The sequence below is a fragment of the Temnothorax longispinosus genome, chromosome 4 (genome assembly GCF_030848805.1).
Source record: "Temnothorax longispinosus isolate EJ_2023e chromosome 4, Tlon_JGU_v1, whole genome shotgun sequence".
Classification (NCBI taxonomy): Eukaryota; Metazoa; Arthropoda; class Insecta; order Hymenoptera; family Formicidae; genus Temnothorax; species Temnothorax longispinosus.
The window spans coordinates 21,102,076-21,121,831 of record NC_092361.1 but is presented as its reverse complement, the minus strand read 5'-3'; the positions used below and the strand labels follow the sequence as shown (position 1 = coordinate 21,121,831).

The window sequence follows — 19,756 nt, the reverse complement described above, 5'->3', positions numbered from 1 at the left end:
AACTGATCCTTCTCATCTGATCAATTTGAAAAAAGAGGGAATTACAGTCATTCCGAGGTGTCATTCCAAGTATTGAGATATATTTGAATGAATTTAAGTGAATGAATTTATACGAGTAAGTACAATAGAATGTTCGCCGAAGAAATGAAGAGACGAAAATACTGGGAGAAAATGTTCCAGGTGCGTCACGAAGTCGCTCGTTTCTGGAACGCGGGGCGTTCTCCGCAGTTCGATCGTTTCGTTCGTTAATATCCGCTCTCGTCGCGTCGTCTTCCCAAATCGGGCCAAATCCGCCGCGTTCTCGCTGAAATCGCGAGCGCAAACGTACATACATATACCCGTTTCGTACGCCGAGAGAACGGCGACGCGCGAAGCCGAGCGTTGCCGAGCGCGGCCGAAGGTGACCGAACGCGAACGCGCCGCGCGTTCCTCGCGCCCGACTTCACTCGGCTAGTCGGCTCCGAGCGAACGAAGACGGTGGATTCGTGCGCGCGCGCAGCTCCATTCAAGCTCCGGTGTTCGGTTTTCGCCGTTCGCTCCACTCAATTACGCGCGTATACGCGTATGTGTACACCGTGTGTGCGACGTGTGCGTGCGCCCAGCAGCGGCGAATCCGGGGGGGAAGGCAGTCGTCGCGCGGCAGTGGTGCGTTGCGTACTGCGGCGGTCGTCGGTCGTCGTCGTCGAGCACCGGTGCAACGAAACCGTGGACGGTATTACGCTCGCGGGTGACATGTTCGCCAGGCGTTGAACCGCGCCGAGAGTGCCGAGACACTCGTCGAGAAACGAGCGAACCGCGCCGTTCGGTGTGTCGGTGTGCGCGCACTGCGCGCGTGTGTGTGAAACCGGACCTCCGACACCGATTTTCCCTGTTCCCCGTATCCTCCCGCCGTCGCCGTTGACATCGCCGTTCGGCGAACAAGGATAGAAAAGAGAGAACGTGTCCAGTATCTCCGGCAATGTACTCCGACGGCCACGAGGTGGACGGCAGCTGGGTGCTGCGCGTCTACGTGACGGATCTGCAGGTCGAGAGGAGCTTACGCGTAAAGGGCGAGCTGCACATCGGCGGTGTCATGCTGCGCCTCGTGGAAGACCTCGGTGAGTCCTCTTAAAACACACGCATAATACTCTCTCTCTTCTCTCTTTCTCGCTTCTTCGTCGGTTTTTTCTTCCCCACTCTCTTTCGTCGCTATCTCCTCCCCGACTTCCTCTCGCGGCGTAAAATGTGGCCGCTCGACTCTGGTTCTTCTTCGCGTTCGCATTGGACGTATATTGTACATATACGTACGTACGTACGTACGTACGTACGTACGTCGCGATGCGCGACAGGTGGAATTTGAGCTTGTCGGTGGCGCGAGGTGACTCCGCGACGGCTCCGATTTTGAAGTTACCGGCGATATGGCGCGCATGCATCCTGCGATCGAAACGTTGCTCGACGGGTCGGTTACCGTGTACGTTCGTCGCGAGAGAGGCAACACTCCGAGAGAGTAATCTGTCGAAAACGATTAGAGATCATATCTTAGGTACCTTACGGTTCTAGATAGTGCGTCCATACTTGTATGTATGGAAGAAGCAAAGGAAATAGAACGTGCCGCGCGATCACGAAATCAATTGGACACACCGTTATCGCGACACGATCGAGATCGAACGTGTAATCATTGTATAAAGCGACCAAAGTTTAGATTAAATTCTTTAACTGATTTTAAATACTGATTTGAAGTGTATCTTATTTGTCCAAATATATTTGGAGGAGATATACACGCCAATATTATCGATATGATGTAATATATCTCTAATTAGAATATAATATTGTAACATTAATAAATAATAGTAATGTTTGATGTTGCATTATAATATTATCACGATGTTATAATATATCGTATTATACACCGAAATATAATATAATTTATATGATAAAAATAATTAAATGTATTGAGAAAGAGCGAATTAATTTTATTTATTAATTTTAAAACGGAAGAAAATTAAGTAATCGATAAAAAGAGACCTTGGAGTTTGCGATTCTCCGCAAAAATAATAGTTGCAGACTAAAAATTCTCAACTCCGATAATTTTGACCGCCGATTAACGATTTTTCTGGTAGATAACCGGTTAATTTTACGAGACTGGAAACATCAGTCGCCCTTGCATCGGCACAGCGTGGATAATTAGCCAAGCCGATGCAGGACGGTTTTATCTTCGACGAATTAACCAATTTCGATCGATTGAACGAGCCGGTTCCCATATCCACCCGTATACTGGGTGGTCCGTTATTGCTGGCCGGAAAAGACGATGGGAAAGATGAGCACAGATTAAGATTTTCTCACATACAACTTATATGTAAAATTTTATCGTATATCTCTACACATTTTTTCAATTCTTTAGCAATATTCGATATATTTTATAATTTTTTTCGTTAATACTCAGCCCTTTTCCATTTATATATATCACCACTTACAATAGATCATTTTGTACATACATACATTGCACATGCAAACTTGATGAGAAATAAATTCAACAAAAGGAATGGGGGTGAAAAAAGGGGAGAAGAGATGCGATCTCTTCGTCGAACCCGCTCTCGTTCGCGGAAGTTTGTTCGCTTCCGCGAAATAAAATTTTCGCGCGATACGAAGACCACGGCGATATAGAATTGCCGAACAAACGTATAGTGAGGAAACGCTTCCGGTGAAGAGAATAATTTCAACGCACTGTTTACCTGACGGTCGCGCGATAAGGAATAACTCGTCGTATCTCGAGTGTGACGCCCACCCCTCTCCCGGGTGGCGATAATGATAATCTCACGCGAGTGCCGATATCCATGTTTTCGTTCACCGAGTATATTCACTGGGCGTACTATATTTCACTTAAATCGATCTGTCGAAACGCGGTTACGATACAAAATCAACCCCAAACTTTATCGAAAAAGATTACCCCGAGCTTTCAATGAAGATTGTAATTATATATATCGATGCAAAAAAAGTTTAAAGTCTTTGAAAGGTATATATATATATATATATATATATATATATATATATATATATCAAATGACCGTATTTTATTTTTTAGCCTGTAATAGAAGAATTTTTATTTAATTTGATTATTTCATATTCCTGTGGTTTTTTTTTTCGCGCGGATAAATGGCATTTTCTATACTTCCGAACAAATCTCATTTTGAGTGAGAGAGTAGAGAGACCTAAGAAAATGATTTTTTAATGACTTTCCAATCCTCGTTCGCGCAAGACAATTGTCTTTCAAGCTAAGAGGATTATTATCCCTTATCCTTACCCGGGGGCCCCCCCGGCCCGAGTAAAATATTTATCCCAGTAACGCCCAGCTCTTCTTCGCATGATTCGCAGATCGCCGTGACTCATAAATACGTTATGACGTGAAGTAACGAGTGCAGGTGCATTATTCAATCGCGGTGTTTCCGCGAATTCGCCGCGACCCTCGAGGGATAAAATCCTTTTCAACAAGGGCGTTGTTGAAGAGAAAACCGACAAACAATTTAACTTATTAGTCGCGGTCGATTATTTTTCAGAAACGCCTTTGAAAGCGAGTTGAATAATTTATTTTCGATATTCAACGATTAATTTTGTCAACAATTAATTAGACCTTGTTCTCTAGCAAGATCGATAAATCTTGACTCTGTTCAGTTTGCAAATAACGGTATGATTATTCATGTTTGAGAACGTCGGGGAAATAATGGATTTTTAAAGGAAAAGTGCATCGCGCGAACGTCGCGGATACGGCACGGAGCCAGGTAGAAAAATCCAGCAGCCATATCTTTTGTTGACTGGTCCTCTTACCTTTTTTTGCTCCACCGCGCCGGACCCAACAGGTTAGCGTGGCCGTGCAGGTTCTTGCCGCATCTCGCCACTCCACTCCGACGATTTCGAACCGGACCGGAGCGACGCGACGTGTATTACCGGCCTACGTGTGGCTGAGCCTTATGTAAATACACCGGGTGTCCCGGAGTGCACGTAGCCACAAACCGACGTGTCGCAATGGGTCACGCGTACTCGAGCGGTTTTCTGTCGAGTGTGCGGGGCATTGTAAAAAAAAGGCTCGGAATTTATAGGGCACTCGATGCTGACAATGAGAAAATTCGGTAAAAAAAGAAACGTTTAATCGACACAGGTCGAGAGATCGACCTGTGCCTCAAAATTGGAGGAGCTATTCGATTTTCGCAAAACGAATAATCTTTTTTTAGCACTCTCTATCTCTATCTGATTGTGAGAGACGAAAATAAATTAGCTCGAAGCAATCGATTTAGATTTCGATTTATATCGCACCAAATTAATATTGAACTGCATAAATTTCTCAAATTTCCAAGTAATTACTTGAAAACATAACGGCATAATGCATTAAGTCCGTGTTGAACTTGTAAAGAATGAAATCGCCATAAACTTGAATAAAATTTGCATGTTCCTAACATAATCCAAAAAGACACTATATATTTTTCTTATTTTTAAATGTATAAATTTTAATCTGTATGAATTTATGCTCATTATTACATTTATTTAATCTCATTAATTAAATTTGAATCAGAGCGCCTACGATTTTGAACTATTTCGGGTTTTCGGCGGAAAAGTACGTTTTTATGTACATCCTGCATTCTTTTGTTACTCAGATCATGGATACGATAGATGAAGTGGTCGAGATAATTTTGAGCGGAAAGGACGATGTCCTTAAAGTGGAACTTAAGAAATATAGAACGTTCAGGTAAAGGACGCCTGCCCTTTGCCTGTAGTGAAAGAAGCGAAAGCAAGAAAATGTCATATGGCCGTTCGATATCGAGATACTTTTACATAACGATAGAAATATAATCTATTTAAATACTGATAATGCAAGTTGCAAAATTTGACGTTAGAAATTAAAGCTAATTATTACGTTAAATATGACATTGTATGTATCTAAAGTGTCTCAATGCATTGCTCTTTCAGAGAGATAGTTTATCGATCGTAAAATTAAATTATAAACATATGTGTTCTATTTCCCATAAAAAAAGTGCTTAGACTTAAGTACTTCAAGCTAATACAGTAACAATAACTACGTTACGCAGAGAGTCTCGCAGTGAGAGTCTCGCGCCTACAGATCGAGATCTCGAGCTCTCTATCCTTTTTTAGCCGCTTCATTATTCTAATTTGTTCATTCCATAAATTCTGCGTTACAATGCGTAAACACATTGCGTAAGCGCCTTCGAAGTAGCCTGATCATATTTCGTTATGCAACATTCATTGGCACTTTGCGAAGCGGTGATTTCCTATTTTACGAAATTTTATCTTGTCTCGAGACTTTAGATATATTTAGAATCATATTTCATTATAGTTGTGCCTGTATTGTATTCAATTATTATATCATAATCATATAATTTTCCGTTGAAGATTACAATAAAGATAATTGAAATTCCGAGTAGGACCGATCACGTTTAATAATATTTCCATTCAATAACGTAATAGTAGCGATATCTATGTATAACATTAAAGTATCATTAATAACATGTTTATTAGATTTTGAAAATTTTGTTTATATATCGGTATTCGAAGCTCGTTAAAGAAATAATTACCGGTCTTTATTATTGCATTTTATTAAGAAAACAGTTATGTTCGGTATAGATATATGGAAATATTGATAAAAATATACTGATATTGAATATTTTCGCGCGCGGAATATTATTGTTGAAACTGTTTTTTTTCCGGAATTTTGTCCAAATTCTCTTTCTCTCTTTCTCTCTCTCTTTCTCTCTTTTTCTCGCCATATATTATTTAAATCTTCTCTGAACTTTACGATCGGTTTAACTTCGTAACATCTATGCTTTATTGCCCCGAGATAAAAAATGTACAAATTTACATAACACAAGTATGAAACTCACATGATTTGCAGAGAAATGTACATTTTTTAATTTTGAGGATAGAAAATTAATAAAAATCTTTTTTAATTCTTTAATATCTATGTATATCTTGTTACATGCTTAGGAAGTACATGTACACTTCACTATCAATTGTACTTTTATGTAAATAGAATAATACTTATAAATAAGATTGTAAACAAATCTAAATAATTTTAAAATAATTAATGACATTAAAATTTTTATCGGATTTAGAGAACAATTTGTAGAAATATATCATATATATATATCGATTCTAAATATACATCGATTCTAATGATATATTATCGATGTTATAAGATCAATTTTATGATTTATTAAAGAATTATCATCTAGAATTATTATTTCACTCGAAGTATCGCAAGACGAAATTTCGGGGGATCAGTCGATCAAATATAAAAACGCGACAAATTTGTCATGGAAGTTTTTTATACATCATTTCCCTTTTAAAAATCAAAAGAATTTCGAACAACGATATGCATCGATATCGATAAGTCTAACTTTATTGTTGGAAAATGATGCTATGTACAATAATTATTAACTTGATTTAATGCTATTTGTAACATTATATTTTCATATTTCAAATGACGTAACTTATTCTCTAACTCGTCGAAGCGAGTGGTATCAACAGCTCTTGTTGCGTGTAATACGCAAATATCATGCAATTCCGCTCCTCGTCTGCATGTTGGGCAATATTTCCGCGCTGAGTCGCGTAGCCATTTTTCAATTCATTTTCTCCCGAACAAATGCCCACATCGTAAGGCACACACGCGATGTCGCCTATGTTTGTCCACGGTTTGAAACAGATTGAGCATGTATCTGAAACATTTAAGAGACGTAATATAATTAACAATTATATCATTTTTGTGATAAGACGTTAGTGAAATCGGGCATTAATGTCCGATATGTTTGTTTATATAAAACACGTCTTATAACTTAGCGAAACAAAAGAAGGTTTTCCGACCTTTTTTTATCGAGTTATGTATATTAATAGTATTATACTTACTCTCGTCATTATCCGCCATAGTTCACGCGTATGTTGACTTTAAAACTCTTGAAAAAGACCTGTGAAAAAGAACAAAAAATAAGAAGAAAAAATTGATTTCCGGTTGTTATCGTGAGATTTCGACTATTATTGTCAGAATTTGAAATGTCGCTTCCGATATCAATATGAGACATTGCTCGCAATGAAGTCAAATAAATTTGTCTATATCAAATTAAAAGTAGGTATGCGACAATTCATTCTGAGTCGCTTGTGCAATTGCCCAAGATTTTCACGTAAAATATTGTGGGATCCGATATACCGTCGATGACGTAATCGAGAATCTCGTCATCGGGAACAGGGATGTGATTAGCCAATATTACCTTATCATGTAAATATTCGCTGAATGCCTCGCCCCGTCTCCAAGTTCGGTCTTCGAATTGCTTCCTCATGGCGACCTCCACGGGGGTCACTCTACTTTCCGTCATCATTTTCATCTTCGCTGAGAGATCCATCCAGGCACCTTCCGGATTCAGCGCCATCAATTTGCCAATTAGCTCGGCCTTCGTTCCTCCTGTGCCCTGCCCAAGTGATTTTAATACGTCCTTTGCTCGGCCACCGTAAAATCATTTGCATTCCTCGTCGCTTGACTAACTTTACTCATATTTTTGTCCTGAATCGTCTTAGATCGTCTTCTTCTTCGTCTTCAATCGTCTTTATTCGTCTTCACTTCTTCTTCAATCGTCTTCTTCTTCTTCGTCTTTAATTCGTCTTCAAACTCGCCTTCAATTCGTCTTCAATTCACTGGTACCGCGGCTGCCTCATATCGCTCGATTGTCTGACCGCATGTACTCGCAATCCCGGACGAGCCCCCAAGTTGTAAGATACTTTATTCTAACATTGCGAGTATACATTAATCCGTCTTATCGTTCGGCGGCCGGTAGACGACTGACTCTCCGACCGTACTTCGACAGGCCCGCTACGCACACAATACGTTGCGAGTCACGCGGTCGAGGAGGCATGGTCAGACACGTAGTTTCGTGCCGTCGCGAAGGGAGAAAAAGTCGACGAGATATCCGAGCCAATGTACCGTACGTACGTCAGTAACTTGACAGCAAGGCTGCATTCTTCTTACGACTCTTCCGCGAAGCCGAATCCGAAGCTACGGCAATGCCGTCGCGCGCAAAGCTCTCCTTTTCGTCACTGCGAATTCCGCGATCGTCTAATTAAAAACGAAACATCACGGATATGTCAAAATCACAATTGGGGGACGTTTTAACGTAAAAAAAAGCGGTTTAAGTCATCGCTACGAGCTTTTCAATTTTAATGACAGATTCTTCAACGATTCAGCGGATTTATGATGGTGTGTTTTACGGGTGATAAGTTCTTTTGTCTCTGCTACGCCATCCGTAAATTTTTCACGATGTGTCTCATTGTCAGACGAAAGAAATGGGACGCGAATGGAAAGGAAAGAAGAGAAAAGAATATGGGCTACCGCGCGTGGATTTTCATCGTGGATTTCCTTCGTCATCGAAGCGACAGCCAGACGAAGGCTAAATCCGAAGGTCGACTCACCGCGAAGCTGTTAAGTTGAATTATCTGCTCGGATTACGTGTACAGGGTCGGATTACCGTAATTTCATATGATGTTGGCTACCTTACGCGATTCGCAACGGGGTCGAAACGTTTTCACGGAAACAACCATACGATATATTGTCGCACACACTACAAAGTAATCTGCATTTTATTAAACAAATGTAGACCTTTACACAGAGAATCTTGGGGTCTTTTTAACAAAAAAAAAATCTTTGACAATGCGGAAATGCTTACAATGCGTCTTCGAATAATGCAGTTAAATTGCATATATATCGCTGCAGAATGCAACTTTAATGTTTTTCGCAAAATACGATATTTTTATAAACAGAAAAAATACGTTTAGAATAAAAATATAATTTTTGGATGATTTGGCTCTGTTCAGAATAGATTATACTTCTCTCAACTCGGGCGACTGGTCCAGATGGCAAACACTCTTCGACAAGATGTGCCATGCATTGTAGTTTGTATAGTGAGGTATATTAATTATCAGAACACAAAAAATTTTATATGAAATTAATTTGCTATTTTCTTGCTATTCTTTGCTTGCAAAAATAATTAAAAAGTTGCAAAGGGCTCTGGATAGTTTAAGATTAAGCTATCCCTTCGTAACTTTTTAATAGCTGGGAGCAAAAAATTATTTTTAAAAACAAAAAATAGCAAATAATTAGCAAATTAATTGCATATAAAATCTTTTGTATTCTGATAATTTGCCTCAGATAGCTTAATATACCTTTTGTAGTGGCACCTGGGCCGTTTCACCATTTGGAGACGACGTTGTCTCTTACGGTACTTCGCACGAGTCGTGCAAAACGCGTATGGGGCATCACGATCTTCCTGTAACCGGGCTTCTTAGATTTTCTAATTTACATTCGATCGATTTTTACAATCGAATGAACATGGTGAAAAGAAATCTGCCGACGTATATTTTATACCGCAGTAAATTTTCTTTATTTAATACAAGATACGATTTCTTCGAGAAACGACATGGGAAGAGGAAACATTTGTTACTTCTGCTAAGACCTATGACTTTTACAGATGAAACCACGTATGTATTGTTCGCGCACGTACGACGTATCGTGTCGATTATAAATGAGAATAGAGGGAGGAGGGTGACGGATGTGCCGTAGATTAGGGAGTGATTTAATTCTGTTTGCACGTGTGTGTGATATTGGATCGAAGGATCCTGTTCCTTCTCGGAAGGAACTTAAGAGGATTAGGCTGTCGTCCTTTGGACGCTCTTCGAAAATATCATCCATTCAAGTGACGTATCTAGTTTTTCATTTGTTTATCGATTTTTTAGATTTATATAAAAAGATTTTATTCTATATTTTATACTACTTCTTATATTTGTTTTGTATGTATAATTATCTCTATTGATTGTACAATTGAGCTTCATATACGACGTGAGTTTTTTCGATCGTAATAAAGGTTGTATTTCTGTCGAAAGTGTTTTACAATTTTTATAAAATAGTAAAATCGTATTTTGAAAGATATTAATATGTACTTGTATAGCTTACACACTTCCGTGGCAATACTTTCTCGTAAAATGTCTTGATAGTTAGCTAGAATGAGACTCTATTTGTATTCTACTATAAGACTTTTTCGGCGCGATAACCTTCGACTTAATCCTTGATCTTCCAAAGTCCAATTCATTCGGACGTTCCTATACGAGACGATAATTGGCATTGAATTCCGCTGATAATCTCGCTGCCATTATGAAGATATGCTAATAGCTCGCTCGTAGTTGTTACTTGCTGTTAAGGTTTGCGATAGGTCTCGGCTCGATTGGTTAGCGTCGATCATGTTAATTGAAGATGACGTTAAGAATCAACTGTGTCGCTTTTATTACGAGTAGACTACGAATAAACGCGTCTCTTTCAATATACGTCACTTGTCAATTGAAAGAAAATAGTCTAAAATATTACATCGCGAATTACCGTTTATCTCCGGCATAACTCCCAATAAGGTAACTTCGCAGCCTGTTTTATTTTAGACTTTATATAAATTTTATCAATTTTTATTAATCTCATCAGAGACATTGACATTTACGTACGTTTAGTTCTTTTTTTAATTCTAATATTGCTGACAAAGGAAAAACAATGTGGCAAATAAGTATATAACAAATAAAATAAAAAAAGAAATCCTGTCATATGATGGCAGATGTAATATTTATATTATTTAAAATCGCGTAGTAATAAAATACTTTTTACTTTCTAACTTAAAAAAAATTCATTTTTGAAGAAATTAATACGAAAACGATACGAATACGACAGAGAGAAAAAGAGGGAAATGAAGAATTTTACGAACTTAAATAATTGATAGAAGAAGAGCTGTGAAAAATACAAACTTGTCTTAAAAAATAAGAATCATATTTTGTATGTTAAATACTAATACCGCATAATTGTATTTAAATTGCGATGACGATGCTTACATATTAATATTGTGAGTCATAAGAAGAATTCTATATATGAAATTCTTCTCTCTTGACGAAGTAAGTAAATGCTTACCGAGTAAACCGATTACCGAGCAAAGGAATGTTCTGAATAAATAATTATATGTGTTTAAACTGTCGAAACTTTTCGACTCAAATAACCACATTCGACGTATCAAACGCACTAAACATCGAGTATCTTTTTTTCATTTTTTAAACATAGAAAAATCTCGTTATATAATTCAGCTAAACAATAAATCTCCATATGGTGAATTGGAATGTTTATTCTGAAAGCCATATTAATATTTGTTTAAGAAATTCTCTGATTTTTTTTAAGATCAATATATGCGTTTCAAGATCAAGCTTAAATTACGTATCGCGTATGTAACCGAGAATTTTTCGCTCGGATATATGAATAATAGTTCCACCGAGAGCGCGTGACTTCACAGTCCGACGAACGTGCCGGTTTCGTAACCGAACGAGTGAATCATGCGCGATAGAGACGCGATAGTTGTTCTTCCGAATAATTCGTGTACGGAGGGATATCCGTCTGTGCGTGCCGAGAGCCGAGCAACACGTTCCCGCCGAACTGAAAATATTCGAGATGCGATGACGAGAGCCTTGAATGGTCCGACACGCGCCGCGTGGACGAGGAAACGGCGTTGACGACGGCTGCTTCAGCATGCGTCGACGAAACCCCGCTCCGAAACCTTGACCGAGTGACTTCATTATTGCGGTTTAACGGCACGAAGGATGAGCCTTATAAGTCGACGAGTCGCGGACGACGAATTCGTGACGATTAACACGAATTCACGGCGCGGCGGTACGAATCCTCGCGATCATCGTCGAATTTAAGAATATTATATATACGAAACGCTAATTAAGTATATATTAATCAGGGATGGACAAAATCTTATTCACAAATATTAGCTAACGAATAAGAGACATAATCCTTAATTTGTTATAATATATCGATACTTTGTTTCGTTTGTTCTTGCGGTATGTTAAAATGCATGATTTCGCGCAAGCATAAATTTAATTTACATAATAAACCAGAAATGTTTTTAAGAGACGCCTTGGACGTCCGGTCTAAATCTTACGAATGCTCTTAAAAATAGCTCAGCAGGATGTTAATATTGCCCTTGGCACATATAACGTTGTTTTTTTTAACGGACAAGTAATGTCCTGAAAATATGACACTCGCAGAATACGTCGTGCCTTTCGGCACGAAAAATGAAACGATCGGGGACGCGATATCGTTACCCTCGAATCGTACGGAACTTTTCCCTGTGGACAACTTAGGATGAGTGAGTTAGACGACGATGAGATCAAACAGACCGCACCCTCGTTAATGTGTTTCTTCTTGCACCTATGTAATGTCTCAAGAACACTTGGAGCAATTGACCCACATCCTACGATTAAGAATTTTTCTTGAAGGGAAATTATGAAAACTCGGAAAGAAAATTACTATCGAATAACTACTAATTTTTGGAACGCGTGGAGTTTTAGCAACTTGCCCTACTACTACTAGCAACTATTGTAGCTCCTTTGCTACAATAACAGAATATATATATACATATGTATGTACATATGTATTATATCCACTTTTACCCTACAGATGGAGTTAGACATAAATAATTTCTCGTATACAAAAATACACACAATTGGTTATAATAGACAGTTGGTTATATAGACAGATTAGTTTTCTGAGCGTTCTTGACGTTGCGTTATCGTTGTTTACCAAATTATTTATATGTATACACTTATTAATTTTTGGAACGTGGGGTTTTAGCAGCTCCACCAATAAATTGAAAGAAACATAATTTATCATCAGACGAAAACGACTGAGTCGGTCTCTATTTTTCTTTTCTTGACACCACTCAGTTTCTTATACTACTCGTAGTATAGGTTTAATCGGTAATTTTGCTCTGATGAATTTAATTTGGGAATTTAGACAAGTACCCCACAATTAATTAGAACATTATAATATATTAAAATCTGTAATCAAGTCGGAATTATTTTTTAAATAAAAAGATGTCAAAAATTTCTCATTAAAGCATATATTTATTCTTACTCTAAGCTAAAACAGCGATAAACAATAAAGATCTCACTTATGTCAATGTTTTTGCATATGGAGATATTATTGTAAGTAAGATCAAAATATTCTCTTCGTAATCTTCCGTTTTTTTTTTAAGTTCTTTTCTGTCTTTTTGTACTTTTTATATTCGCTTACACCCACGTATTCCTTTCCTCATATTTCTTCGGTTTTATTGCTCGATTTGATGTTTCTCTTAAAACCCGCGTGTTCTTTGTTCGGTAAGGAACTGCCTGGAAGACGATAACGTTTCGTTCGCGAAAACAGCGGAGTCCACCTACATAAAAAGTCCACTTCCTCGCTTGTATCCCTTACGTAATGCGTTTAAACTTATTAAAATTTCCTGCGTAAACACACGCGATTAGTAATTTCTGATTGATTTGTATTTTTGATTGTAGATTTTTAAGAATCTTTATTTAAAAAATATATCCAAATAATATATCAGTTCAGGACTTGGTTAGTGCTGTAAAATAGACGATTTGAGTTCTTATATCAGTTGCGTCAGTGGAGGCTCATCGGAAAAAATAACGGTCGAGGTCGGCAAACGCTTTTATGAAATAATAGCAAGACACATACACGTTACCCGCGCATAGGTAATGGAACGCAGGTGGTACGATATGCCGATCGAGCGTCATCGGAATTCTTCATGGAGGTCCCATTATGTCACGACTGATTAAACGTTATAACTATCTATCGAGGGGCGTGAACGTTAACGGTCGGTCTATCGCGGTGATCCACGGTAAAATTGAATCGGCTTGCAAGCATTCGTAATCAGCTCGGTTCATAATGCCTGCAATGCGTTTCTCCCGCCAGTTTCGCGACAGAAAATAAGCCGAAAGTAATCGTGCAAGTAAAAAAAATTAATAACTTAAATTACGATTTTATGAATATTATATACATTAAATTCTAATTAGATTAATCTAAATTAAGTTAATTACTAACTGAAAAAATGTTATTATTTAATCATGCATCATCCGGCAATTAATATTTCATATATTTATTAAATATGTTCGTTTCTATGTAAAAAATGTTGCGCCTAACGCTCTAAAGACGATAAATTCGGCCTTCGTCGTTTATCTCGCGAACGAGAGCGTGCGTACGCGGAGTATACAGTTTCGTTGATCGCGAGAGGGGGAGAACAATGTGCGAAAAGTCGACCGTGCGGCTAGTTGGTTCGATGGAATAACTACCGACATCCCCGTAATTCATTCCGTTCAATTAGAGCGTCCGTGTACGGTTCTTATTCAACACCGAGAGATGGAATAATAGGATTATTTACGGATACGCCTATACCAGATCGCTTCTTCGGTCAATAACCAAGATGAGTAACCTCAGTTCATCTGATATCTGGATGTATGTATCTACAACCTAAAAAAATAATCTTTTGATTATGTGACGCTATTTACATTTTTAGTAATTTTAACTGTTTTGATTCAATTTTATCATATCGTTTTTAAATAAATTTACAGTATTTTTTCATAACTATACGTCGTAAGCTTTTCGTCCAACACGATCTATAAAAATCGATGCAACATACAGAGAAACGGTATTATCAGACGATATCATTTATGAGACGTTACGGTATTAAAATCAGATAAGAAAGTTAAAAGCATTAGGCATTAAAGTGTCGCATTTATTTTTAGATACACATTCTTTCACGCTTGATTCGAGGTAGGCATTACAACGTCGCGCTCTGTGAATCTATTTTCTAAAACGAAACGCTGCACGAGCAGCAAAACAATGCTGTCGCGTCGGATGATGATTTAATAGGGGTCCCGACCGACTTGCTCCATCCTTCTCTGCCTCAAGTCGCGCGTAATGTAGATCGATTCTTGCCTCTACACGCACATATAGTTTGCTGCCGGCGTTCATTGGCCGTTCAATAACGTGACGAATGTGTTTTCTGTCACGTGCTTCGGGATCGGCACACCGACACCCAACAGAATACATCGAACCGTGGCCTGTCTGCAATAGAATAACATAATTTAACAATGGCATACCACAATCTCCTAGTGAACAAAAATTCTAACGTACGACAATGCGTGTGTAACAATTATATCGATTACGGCACAATGCAATAAATTGCAACACGGTTGATTAATAACTGTTTAATACAATAATTTATTTGAGGAAACAAATTAAATATTGAATCACTTTATCTCAATTGCTAATTTTATTTTAATTAGTAAATACATACTCATCGGTAATGATAGCGACAGGATTTTATTCTCGTTAATATAATTAATATATTAATCGATTCTTCTAAACTTGGGATTATTTGTCGCTGAGTTATTACCTTGAGATTAATTTTAAACGCGTAGTTTCGTGCGAGTAAACGAGATTTTACGACGTATCGTCGAGCATATATCGTAAGATGATACAGGTAATTGACTGCCGTTACACGATCACGACGGGTCGTTTGAATGGGTCCACTGTTGCACATTTTCTGAAGCTTCACGTCCGGAACCTGGCCTGACTGCACGACTGACCCTTCCGCGAGCAATCTCCTCTTTTAATCAAAACGAAGGAGTAATATGCGCCGGAATAATCGCGTGATGGATAGCTCGAGCAAGTAAGATTCGAAGAAAATCACGAACGAATAAAAAAAAAGGAAAACGAGCAATTACATTGACGTGTCATTTGTGCCGCAATAAATTGATAAATAAAAATAGGCGGAATCGCGGCGTGTATGTCTGCTCTGCACTCGATGCTCGATACGAGCGCTCGCAATCGGCATAATCGAACCTCTGTCCCAGGCCGGCGGATTCATAGTGTATCCAGTTTACTATTATTATTATTATTATTATTGGTTTGAGACCGTCGATCGAATCTCGATCGGGGTCGATCGTTCTTGCGACAGCAGACCGTGGTCGTTCCGGCCGATGGCACTCGCTCGTGCAGAACGTTACTTCGTTCCTTTTTGCGATCGACGGCACGGCTATAAAGCGATACGCTCGAGTTTCGTTCGAACGAGGCCACGAGCTACGCGCGCGAATTCGTTTCGTTGTGCCCGCGGGAATCGGCATAAATCGATTACACTCGGCAGATACGATTAATCTTGACCGGGGAAGCGCACGTTTTTTTCCTAGAAGCACCGTCAAGGGTACATACCGTGCAAATCGAAATATAATAACCTCCATTAAGTTATTAGCCTCCTCTATTAATTAATTCTAACATTGCAAAAACAAATACTAATTAAGTGGAATTAGCAACTAATTCCGGCGTATTTGTTTTTTCAATTTATCGGATATTTATTTTTTCATTCTTAACGTTAAGTCAGCTCCCCCATTATGTATCTAATTTTAATTCTGCCAAACATTTTCGGCTTAAACGCTTAATTATCACTTAATCTTACATATACATAAAAATTTAACGTATAAGAGGAGGTTTAATTTAATAGGGGTGAAATAATTGCCGGTATTTCGCGATCGAAACTGGATGCTCGCTAGAACGGAATGGGTCGAGTCGCCGCGTCATATGGTATCCTGTTTGTCTGTATCGTATTATCCCGTTTTATCCGGCAGCCGCCCATTAAGGCTCTCGAGTAAAGGTCTCGACTGCAGTGATATAGCAAACAACGTGCTACAGCTGCTCGCATTTCGATTGCAAGTATATCTGAAGGCAAACTCGATATGACTTGCTAATTATGCTGACGCCAGGATACTAATGTTACGGTGGAATGAGCGCTAATTCGCAAAACGTATCCGCTTGCGGATTAACGTGGAAACGATTAGACGTCGATGAGACGTCGTTACGTGTCGCGACCACCGAAATCGCATTAAAGGCAGGAAGAACGATGACTCACGCGGACGCGACTCTGCATTCTGCGAGCCGGCCTCCTCCCCCGTTCGATGCACGGGGCGTTTCTGCATATCATGGGTTTTTAACCGAAAAGCCAGCTGACTCGCTGACTTACGCTTTCCTCAATAATTTATCTGTGGCGATTACATCGTCACATATCCAATCGCCGAAATGATTCGAGAGGGCTCAAATAAACGAAAAACAGAAAATGAGAAAAACATATGACATATGTAAAAACGTTTATAAGAAAGTAACGACAAGCGAAAGTAACAAATTCGACATACAAACAATAAACATTCGTGAAACTATCAGTTTATTGTTAAACCGATCTAGACTTGCCGAGAGGCTTCTCGAAGGGTACGGGATCCTGAGAGAGGAGAACTATTCCACGTAATCGGAGCGAAAGACAAGAGGATTCGACTATCGGACTCGTTCGCGTACAGACGTGCCTGCGCTTAACTATTGTATAGAGACAGAATAAATAGAAAGTGTTAAGAGACAAAGATTTAATTATCCTCGCCTTTGCCAGACTCTTCCACAATCAACCTCACATTCCTCTCACGTATGTATACGACTAAATATCTTTTTTTTTACTTTTTTCTAATTAGCTCTTCTATTAAAATATTATTGAATCATTTTCCATCATTTTTCTCATATAATTCTAGTTTTTTTAGTAATTTTTTTAAATATCTTATAATTGTTTTAATTATTAATGTATTATTTTTTGTAAATTTTTCACAATGTTATTTTATCTCTCTTATTGTTCTGTATATATATAGTTGAAGACATCATTGTACTGAACACCTTTCTTTTTACAACATTAGTTCCCTTTTTTGTAAATTGGCGTCAGATTAGCAGTTTATTTTCGGGCATCATAGAATCATGCTGTTACGTTCTTGTCATGAATCGTCATGATGATTATTACTCGACATGACTGTTTTCCGCGTTGAATAATCGCCCCTCGAGACCCAAAGTTTCGCGAGTAAAAACGGCACGATGACTCAACGTCCGCGAGCTTCCGCAGCATTTATGCCAATCGTTTCGCGTGCAAAGTGACTAGACCAGTAACTAGTCTACAATTTTAAATTATATTTTCTCTCTCATAATTTTGACATGCAAATAACTGATGGCTATTCGTATTCGAAAAGAAGACGCGATTCTACGCGCCGTACAAGAAAACTAATCGAAAATGACTGTAATTTCCCCATACGAGCCACGAGGTTTCATTTTCGAGATAAAATATTTTGAAAAATGAAGGATTAACGCACTTCTAAAATTTCAAACTCGAAGGGATGCGACTATCCGCTTTTATATATCCGCGAACGTAGACTAGCGCGTGCGGATTCGCGCTGCAACGTAGAGAAAGGAGAAAGGAAATTGAGACAATGGTACATTGTACGGGTAATGGCGGGAATACGGCACGGTGCAGCGCATCGCATCCGTTTCTGATCTCTCACGCGCTCGCTTACGTGGGACACGACTGCTTGCGTGCGTGCGTGCGTACATGCGTGCGTGCGGAGCGTTGGACTCGATACCGGGTTTAAAGATAGCTCGTGACGTCAGCGGTGCCTTTGCTCCCGAACTGCTGCTGCCGCCGCTGCTGGTACCAGATATATACACGAATAAGCTTGGAACTCGCGCCGTCCGATTTCGCTCGTTCTCGCGAATTTCGTAACTCCTGTCGACCGTAATGTCGACCCCAAGTTTGTCAAACCCGAAAATTTTATTACCCCGATTCCGAAGAAATCTGGGGATTTTTTTTTTGTATTATATATTTGCGGTAGATGTGCGGTAGATGCGAAGTTTCAGACAAACGTAATCGTCAAACGAAGCGCGCGACTTCGAACGATACAAACTGTTCGATCGTCCGATCGAAGTGTTCTCTCTCGGAAAGGAAACGTATACGGGATCGCGTATCGCGTGAAGCGGGCAGTCGCAGTTCGCGCTGAAAGTGCACTCGCGCGACGGATGCACTCCGCGACGCGAAGTGCCATTACGGGCGACGTTGAAGAGTAACGTCCGCCGAGTAACTCGCCGGCGCGGCGTAATGGATCTGTCTTGCGAAAATAGCCGCCGCTCGAGCGCGCTGAAACGCGCGAGGAACGACGCGATCTGGCGAATTGCATCACGGCGGAAAAAAAATCTCGCGCGACACTTAATCCGCGAGTGCTCGCGCGGATTCCTGCTGCGTGTATGCTGACATTTAAAATTGTCTTTTTACGACAGTGTTCTGCACAAAACATATAGGCATTTCGGGAAGCTTTGAAAATTATATGACATTATGAGACAGATGTGCGTCAATTTCCTTTATTACGAAAAAAATTGAATTTAAATAAATAACTCGACATATAAAACATTATGTATCTCACTAAATACACGCGTTACATCAACGCGCTCCGGGCATTTTTGGGCAGACGATCAACCTGACGTCGCGAAAAAGAAAACAGCACATTATTCAAGAGGGAGAAAGTGTAGTCTCGTGTACGCGAATTATCAGCCTGTGCTAATATTATGTCCCGCAATTATCGCCTCATTGCTGGTCTTTATCTTATCGCATATTTTTTTTCACGTTAACGTGGCTACCTGTTGGTTTCACCTTCAAGCGCGTTCACAGAAACTAATTAGCGTGCAATCTAAATCATTCTCTCGTAATGATCTATCGTCGAGACAGCCATCCGCGATAGCGACAGCTTTCCTCGTTACGCAAACGGTTATTCTATTTCCTTTAAAGATTCGCGAAAGTTCATTCGAGATGAATTAACCGCTTATTAATTATAAAAGAATCGGCACTAGAACTCTCACATAAAGAATTAAATCAAGTCTCGTCTAAATTATCTTAATCAAAGATTATTTAAATAATCGATCGAATAAAAATATGCTTGGCAATCGCGAATAAAATAAAAATGTATTATCTTTTTGTTTTACATATTTGTTATTCTATAACAAGACTTTTTTGGCTATCTCTCCGCG

General features: G+C 39.1%; 1 protein-coding gene and 1 long non-coding RNA gene across 2 annotated transcripts in view; one reads left to right on the top strand and one right to left on the bottom strand.

Annotated features, from left to right (window-relative positions):
• Positions 1 to 444: 444 nt before the first annotated feature.
• LOC139811158 (unc-112-related protein) overlaps positions 445 to 19,756 on the top strand; it is a 44,056-nt gene continuing 24,744 nt past the window's right edge. The window contains exon 1 of the mRNA XM_071775275.1: positions 445 to 1,097. Coding sequence (XP_071631376.1) covers positions 959 to 1,097 — 139 coding nt within the window. The 5' untranslated portion in view covers positions 445 to 958. The remainder of the gene's footprint in view (positions 1,098 to 19,756) is intronic.
• LOC139811160 (uncharacterized) lies at positions 5,966 to 7,959 on the bottom strand. The gene is made up of 3 exons (XR_011731562.1): positions 7,248 to 7,959; positions 6,889 to 6,947; positions 5,966 to 6,701 (listed from the first exon to the last, which is right to left on the bottom strand). It is a non-coding gene; the product is annotated as an uncharacterized lncRNA (long non-coding RNA).